The 8,582-nt window shown below is 43.2% G+C and overlaps 1 protein-coding gene across 2 annotated transcripts in view; it reads right to left on the reverse strand.

Moving 5' to 3' along the window:
- Positions 1–8,298, reverse strand: part of LOC146672452 (uncharacterized) — a 47,894-nt gene extending 39,596 nt beyond the window's left edge. For both annotated transcript variants that reach the window (XM_085385923.1, XM_085385931.1), the window contains exons 1-7: positions 8,162–8,298; positions 6,748–7,098; positions 6,046–6,381; positions 5,856–5,963; positions 4,143–4,466; positions 3,290–3,619; positions 2,112–2,420 (exon numbers count right to left, since the gene is read on the reverse strand). In XM_085385923.1, the coding sequence (XP_085242049.1) occupies positions 2,112–2,420; positions 3,290–3,619; positions 4,143–4,466; positions 5,856–5,963; positions 6,046–6,381; positions 6,748–7,098; positions 8,162–8,192 (1,789 nt within the window). In that variant the 5' untranslated portion in view covers positions 8,193–8,298. The remainder of the gene's footprint in view (positions 1–2,111; positions 2,421–3,289; positions 3,620–4,142; positions 4,467–5,855; positions 5,964–6,045; positions 6,382–6,747; positions 7,099–8,161) is intronic.
- Positions 8,299–8,582: the final 284 nt, after the last annotated feature.

Here is an 8,582-nt window from a genome sequence, read left to right on the forward strand (position 1 = left end):
GGACATCAGCTCACAGCAGCTTCACTTTCCTCTGCTGATCATCTACTGACACTCTCACACTGCTTCACTGTCACAGCTCAGAGTTCAGCTTCACACTTTGTTAAAGCACATCTGTGGAATGAAGTCCGGCCGGCCACAGATCAGACGTTTGTGAGAACGGAGGCAGTGATTTGCTGGTTCACCTGTGGGGGCGTGGCTAACAGAAAAGTGGATGAACAGGATGGAAAGTATGAGGAAACTGCACTCCTCCTCTTATCAGATAAGTTTGTTGATGTTCTTTTACTAAAATGAAAGAGACTTAGTTTCATCAGACTTTACTTTTAGCCTATTTAGCAGAAGCTAATATTCAGAAGATTGTATTTATAAATATCTGAAACACTGCGTGTGTGAAAAGAGAGGGAGAAAACTGAGAGCTCAGATATTTGCTGATCTTTAAACTTTAAAATTGACACATTCCCACAGACCAATCAGATACAGGATATGAGGAATTATTCACCAGGTGGCCTTTATGACAGGATTCAGCAGCTCTGAGCCTGATACTGAGGTGGAGAAACTCCAACATACCTGATAACCTGTGGAGTGGGAAAAGGAGTACCACGGTACATTTCACCCTTGATTAAAGGCAAATATAACTCTGGATTATTAAGCATAAGCAGTTAGTTTCTCTTTATTATAAGTAAAAAGAGTAACTGCTGAATATAATGAGTTATTTATTTTTATAGGCAGCACATACCGTTTTAATCTGATCCAATTTCTCCTGTTAAATCGGTGTAGAGGAGGAAGATGTTTTTGTCTGTGTGCAAACAACTTCATATGTGTGAGACAGTTTGTTTCTGCAGGCAAAGAGGTGTTTAATGCCCTCAGGACAGAATCAACACAATGACATAGATACCAAAGTTTCCATCTAACTTTTTTTAAAATGCCCAAATTTTAATTCTCTGTGATGTTATGAGGTTTAAAAAAAGTCTTAAATCGAACTTTCCTGAAGCCCACATTCAGCCCCAAACACATCAGGAGCATCAGAAACACCACAGAAGAAGAACAACACTGATCAAATGAAACCTTACAAAGTTTTTATTTCACAGTTTATCATTATATAAATACAAAATGTAAAAATATCAGTCTTGACCTCTGTGTGCAGATCCAACCAATAAGCAAAGAGAAACAGTGAACAGCTCATACTGAGTGGAGCTGGTCACAGGTCAGTTTGAGACAAACAACTTTAATACTTTAACACTATGATTGGGTTTATAACTGAAGTGAAGGCACGCTTGTGTTTTTCTTTCATGTAGTAAAATTAATATATTACATGATACAAGATATCTTTTCAAACACATTTTCAAAGTATTTTTTTAAAATCTCAATAATAAATAAACTCAACTGCTGCCAAGAGCATGCAGAAGCACCAGGCGGCAACATAACCATAACTGTGAGGAAGTGTTGGCCAATCAAAAGCCCACAAACAATAACAGGATGCAGACTGACATCTAACAAATAGATAAAGACACACAAACCTCTGAAGGTGCGAGACAAAATCTGTTTCTTTGTCCTCATGTAAATACAGAAAATCTTCTGAATCTGAGAATCTTCACTTAGCAGTTGTAAAAAAAATAAATAAATAAAAACCCTTGGTTGTCAGGGATCCATGTGGATCGCTAATCATGTGGATGAAAGTCCAAAAAATACCCATGCACATGTGGACATAGCCTGAAAACGCTCCTCTTCCTCAGAGGATCCACCTGTGCTTCCTCTCCTCTCTCCTCCACCTGTTACAGTGAGGGAACGTCCTCCATGATGGAGGAGCTGCTGGAAAGTGCTGAGAGTTTCCTCCAGAGTGAGACCTCTGTCACAGTTCAGAGGATCTACGGCAGCAGAGACCTTCATGGACACTAAAAGTCTCAAACACACAACAACAACATCACACTGACTCCACTCTGACATCACTGATCAATAATCAAAGAACACACAGATCAAACTGATTGATCAGCCATCAGAGGAGTCGGATCAATGGAGCTGCTTCTGGTTGTCCTGTTTGATCCTGAACACTCCCTGCAGAGGAGACACAAGACAGTCAGACAGGAACTAACTAACTAACTAACAAACAAACAAACCTTTGACTCTGAGCTGCACTTTTTTGTATCTGCTGGTTCTCCCGTAGACTTTACATCTGTATGTCCCACTGTCTCTCTCTGTGGGGTGTTTCAGGGTCAGACTGAGGTCTCCAGCTTTCAGCGGGTTGTTATTCATCTCTGTTCGGTCTCTGTAAACCTGGTCCTGTTCTCCAGCCTGGTCTGATAACACGTGGACCTTCCTGTCATGAATGTCCCACCACACCACTTTAGCATCTGCAGGCAGGTCTTTTGTAGTTTGAAAGGGCAGCTGGACAGACTCCGCCCCCTCCTCCACCTCCACCTGACAGACTGAGAGGACAACAAACAACATAAGCTGTGAGGGAAAATTTCTATTTGAGTTGACACTGTAATTCTTCCCTCTCATATGAGATTAATAAAGCTTGGACTTTACTGCCTGTCCATGTCTCAGTGTTTTGTTCTGTTGTTCACAGCTGATGATTACGTGGATGCACAGGTCCTCTACTGAACCTTGTGACACACCATAGGCAAGACAAGCAGTTTACTCTTACTATTTCTGTTATATCCATTCCCTCTTCACCAGAGTTCAGGCACTTTGACATTATTTGTTACACAATGCAGATGACAATCAGTTGTACATCTCTTTTTTTGAAGCCCCAAAATGTTTCTAAGTTAAAGATGTGGAACTGATGCTTACACCATTAAAAGCAGGATTGCTGAGAATCTTCTCCAACTGAATAAAGACAAAGCACAAACAGAGTTGAAACTAAGGTAATGGAAATGATATTGTAAGTCCCTTTTCCACATTTTCTAATTTTTCAATCAAGAACCTTTTGTTGACTTTTGATGCTTTTAGTTTGTGTAAATCTGGTTTGCTCTTGCTTTTTTCACTAAAGAAAGATTTCCAAGTAGACTTTCTTTGTGTTGTGCGTCCTTGTCTCGATTATTGTTGTACAACCTCGCTGGGATGACTGCAGATCAACTTCAGAGTTCACTTTAAGATTGTGCTCTGACAGATTCTCCTTCAGCTTCATGCTGATCGATTTCCAAACTGTTGCTGATCAGTAAGCTCTACCTTTCCTAGCTCACTGAGGAAATCTAGCAGTTAGAAGGACAAAGTATGGCGATAAATTAAGTGTTAAAAAGGTGAAACGTCCATATTATGTACATCACATGTGAAAAACAAAGTATTATCTGACCTCTAACTTTAAGCTCCACCTGTTTCTTCATCAGGGTGTTTCCCTGTCCGTTGTAGACGGTGCAGGTGTAGGTCTTTCCATCCCAGTCAGTGGGGTATGTCAGGGTCAGACTGAGGTCTCCAGTTGTCAGCGGGTTGTTAGTCATCTGTGTTCGATCTTTGTAAAACACAAACTGTTCTTCAAGGTTGTCAGGTCTGTCCTGCCATATGTGAACCTTCCTGTGTGAACTGTCCGTCCACTCCACTTTAGCGTCTTCAGGCAGATTAACTGTGGCTTTGCAGGGCAGCTGGACCGACTCTACACCTGAATCCACCACCTCCACCTGGGGGACTGAAAAGACAACAGAGCACTGAGCACAATAAGCATTGCACTGAATAAGTTAAATATTTGCAATTAAAACATGTTTGACTGATTCCCCTGAAGTTGCCTTTGATGTCCAATCAGCAGCAGAGCTGGTTATTTTAGAATAAAAGCTTTATTTGCAGTCTTTGAAAGACAATGATACTGCAGTTGTTATCACAGAGGTGTCCTATGAAACAAGATCGACATATCCAGACTTTCTTTGTTTTAACTGGATCAACAAAATCTAAAGCCTGTTTTTCTTCACAGCAGTTGCAGGTAAACTGCAGCAACAATGCGACTCAGACAGTTTCTCTGTAACTGCAGGGCTTCCTGCGCTCTGTGTGTGTGTGTGTGTATATATATATATATATATATATATATTTATATATATATATATATATACACACATACACACACACACACACACACACAATGAAATTAGTGTGTAAAAGGTCACAAATTTGGATTATATGAAATATCTGTGAGTTCTGAATATAAACACACGACTAACCTTTGACAATGAGCTCCACTTTCTTGCTCATGATTGGTTGATTTCCTTCACGGCTGTAGACGGAGCAGGTGTAGGTGTGTGTGTCTTTGTCTGTGGGGTATTTCAGGGTCAGACTGAAGTCTCCAGGTTTCAGCAGGTTCCTCTTCATCTCTGTTCGGTCTTTGTAAACCTTGTCCTGTCCTCCAACCTGGTCAGACACGTTGACCTTCCTGTTGGAAATGGAATTGTCCGTCCACTCCACTTTAGCATCGTTGGGTAATCTGACCATAGCTTTGCATGGCAGCCGGACAGACTCCTCCCCTGAATCCACCACCACCTTGTAAACTGAGGGGACAACAAAGCACAACATGATGGTCACATGACCTCCCTGTCCCTCCTTGTCTTCTAGTCTCAGTCAGCTTGTGTCTCAGTTTGTTCCTGATGTGTTCCTGACTCGTTCTTTGGTAACTCGTCTGCAGCGTCCTGTAAAGTGCTGCAGACATGTTGGATGAAGAGCAGAAGAACAGACAGACTGAGCCTCAGCCTGGGGCTGATGAATACCATGCCTGAAAGACTACTCAGGACTTCTGGGTTTCCATCAGAAGAAGAAAGGAAGACATTTAGAAGGCTTCAAGGCAATGAGAACATGTCAAATCCACTCAACTATCAGCTCTGTCTAAGCTTTGAATTGGATCAGAGTTTAGGTTTTGTTAAAGAGAGAATCAATCTAGACTTCCTGTTTGATGTGCTGGTTTATGCAATTTACACTATAGTGAAATCACATTACCTCTGCCAGCAATGTTGTTGTGTTTAAATTCCACCAAGCCCAAAGCAGTATCAGCAGATTAAAGCAGAAACATGCATATACAATAACACTGCGTACCCTGAGCTTGCTCGGTACAGCTACATCTATCACTACAGCCGTCTTCTTCTGTTTGTCTATCACCACTATATCCGGTTGGTAAGTCCCACAGGATCTTAGCTCGGTCATTCTCCACCACCCTAGGAGAATTTTGACCTCGGGACTTCCAGGTTATACTCGGCACAGATGTTCCTGTACACTATGCCGGCCACTTGGTTATGGCGTTCCATGTATGCCTTGCCTGCTAGCATCTTGCACCCTGCTGTTATGTGCTGGATTGTCTCTGGGGCATCTTTACACAGCCTGCACCTGGGGTCTTGCCTGGTGTGATAGACCCCAGCCTCTATGGATCTTGTGCTCAGAGCTTGTTCCTGTGCTGCCATGATTAGTGCCTCTGTCCAGCTTTGTCCAGCCACTGGTAGGACCTTCTCTATTTGTTATCATCTGACTACATATTTTGGCAGTTGGCCAAGTCTGTGCGTATTTGGTTGGCAGTTTGTAAGGCCTCAGACATCGACAGCTTGCTGGACTTCTTAGGCACCTTCTTGTAGCACCTTTCTGCAGCTCCGATACTTGGCTAACCTCCCTCCGTGCCACCTTGATCTTGTGGGTAATTCTTTCTCTAATGGTTAAAATTGTATTTGTGAAGAAATTGATGAAGTTATCACCATTAACACTAAATGAATGGTTGTCTCAAGAGTGCTCTGACTTTTTGTCAGATGTCAAAGGTTTACGGATTTCCTTTTTATAGAGCCACAAACCAGTGTTTGATCCCCGGCAGGTGTGTCGCAGAGTGGGGAAAAGAGGTTTGAAAAATGAGCAGACACCTGCTAACGCTCGGCATTATGGGTAGTGTAGTAGAAGACACTCACCTGACATGAAATACTGCCGCAAATGAAAAAAAAGACCTCCAGAAACCCCAAGAACAACCAGGAGAACCAGGAGACCCACTAAAACTTTGGACCAGGATGGAAATGGTTCTGTGGAGAAGCATAAAAAAGATTTCTGACCTGTGACCTGTATCTAGAAAACTGACCTCTGACCTCAACTTACAGCACTGACCTTTGACCTGCAGCACTACTTTCTGTCTCAGTATGTCTTTGTCCCTGTAGATGGTGCAGATGTATCGTCCCGTGTCTTTCACTTTGGGGTGTTTCAGGGTCAGACTGAGGTCCCCAGTTCTCAGCAGGTCTTCATTCATCTTCGTTCGGTCCCTGTAAACTTCGTCCTGAGTCATAAAGTCATCATTTCTGTTAGAATACTCATGGACTGTGATGAGTCCGAGGTCAGAGCGAGTCCACTCCACTGTGGTGTCCTCAGGCAGGTCAGGTGTTGTTGTGTTGCAGGGCAGGATGACAGACTGTGACCCTTCCCTCACCTTCACCTCCACCTGCTGGTCTGAGAGGACAAGAAACCACAACATAAAGCGTAGAAGCAGCAAAATTCCTCTGAGTGTTTTGTGCTGGGTGATGCATAGAATGTCATTTATTTACATATTTACAGAAATATGTGTGGTAAACACAGCCCTCTGCACACGAGCTGACATGAGTCTGTCACATTTTCCAGAGGCTGCAGCAGTTCTCTGCAGTCATCTCCTGCTTTGTTGTTCGTGTTTCCTCTGAGGTTACATCTGTTCTAAATGATGCTGCGGGTTTCATCTGTATTTTTACAAGACTTTGGGAATTAATTTGCATCAGTTTGACCTCTGACCTTTGACTAGAGTATTGACCTGTAATTACAGCAGGTGTTGGGCTTGTTGCTGACCTTTGACCTGCAGCTGGATGTCTCTGAGTCTCCGTTCTTTCCCTCCAGCACTGATGGAGCAGGTGTAGTTGCCGCTGTCAGTCTTTGTGGGTTTCCTCAGAGTGAGGCTGAAGTCTTTAATGATGAAAGCGTAACGATTCATTGATGTGCGTCTGCTGTAACGCTGGTTTTGTCCTCTAACATCGTCTCCTCCTTTTTCTCCTTGTAGGTGAACAGATTTGGGATCGAGGTCACTGCAAGTCCACATCACTGTGGTGTCCTCAGGTGTAATACCTGAGAAAAGACAGGGCAGCAGGACAGACCTTTCCCCCTCATTCACCTCCACCACCACAGCCAGAGCATGCTGGGAAACTGAGGACACACAAAGAAACTCAAATCAAATACATGTTGTGGGTTTGACCCAGAGTTTAAGACAAATGAAAAGTGACATTATAGTCAGAAACCAGATGTTCCAAACTGGAAGCTGGTTCCACAGAAGAGGGGCCTGAAAACTGAAGGCTCTGCCTCCCATTCTACTTTTAAATACTCTAGGAACAACAAGTAGGCCTGCAGAGCGAGAGCGAAGTGCTCTAATAGGGTGATATGGTACTACAAGGTCATTAAGATAAGATGGGGCCTGATTATTTAAGACCTTGTATGTGAGGAGAAGGATTTTGAATTCAATTCTGGATTTAACAGGAAGCCAAAACAGGAGAAATCTGCTCTCTCTTTCTAGTCCCTGTCAGGACTCTTGCTGCAGCATTTTGGATTAGCTGAAGGCTTTTCAGCGAGTTTTTTGGACATTCTGATAATAATGAATAGTCCAGCCTGGAAGTAATAAACGCATGAACTAGTTTTTCAGCGTCACTCTGAGACAGGATATTTCTAATTTTAGAGATGTTGCGCAAATGGAAGAAAGCAGTCTTACATATTTGTTTAATATGTGCGTTGAAGGACATGTCCTGGTCAAAAATGACTCCAAGGTTCCTCACATGCATTTAGGTTTTTAATATATTGTGTAATCAGTATTTTTTCAGGTTTGTCCGCATTTGTAAAATAGTTTTAGATCGCAGGAAAACCACACAGCAGAGCAGGGAAGACAAGAGGTGTTTGCTTTCTGATGACCGACAGCAACACATTAACCTCATGTCGGTTTCTCCTAACATTAATAATCACATGCGACTTAACGCTTATCTGCACTCATGTCTCATATCAGCGTCGCCCACGCACACTGAGCTACTGTAGCACATAGCTACTGTGGTTAGTTAGTGTCTCTTGCTAGAAACTTCCACCTGAAAGCCCGCAGTCTGTTGGTCCTCAGCCTCTCAGACATCGTTCACACACTCGCTGTTTTCCGGGAATGAGTGAATTTGTGGCGCTGTGCTGTGACTGAGTGCAGGTTAAACAGGTAAACGGAGCTCAGAGAGTTTCTTACCGCTCAGGAGGAGAAACAGCAGCATCTTCATCCTCCTTTATAAACCACAGCAGCCACAAAGTCCGGTAAGCCTGGAAGAAGCAGAGCTCCCACACACGCCTCACTGTTGTTCCTGGAACTTTGTGTTTTGTATGTGAGGGAAACGCCCCGCCTTCCTCCAGCTGTAACTACTGACAGCTGCTGGTGTGTTCCAGGAAAAACACGACAAACAGGATTTGTTTTGCTTCTCAGCACGTAGAACCATCCAAACGCCTAAATGCATAAGAACACTTTTACTTTTGTTTGTTGCAGCACAGTCACAGACTGAGCCTGTGCACTGCTGTGTGTGGTTTACACAGCGACTCACGCAGCTGATGCAGGCCTGATTCAGAACCGCTCCTTACATTCACTGCTGCCGTCTTTGATGGTTAAGTCCTGTTAT

This window comes from Rhamphochromis longiceps, linkage group LG3 (assembly GCF_057381845.1).
Source record: "Rhamphochromis longiceps isolate RC_006_pf linkage group LG3, R_longiceps_female_GT1.1, whole genome shotgun sequence".
In the NCBI taxonomy this organism is placed as follows: domain Eukaryota; kingdom Metazoa; phylum Chordata; class Actinopteri; order Cichliformes; family Cichlidae; genus Rhamphochromis; species Rhamphochromis longiceps.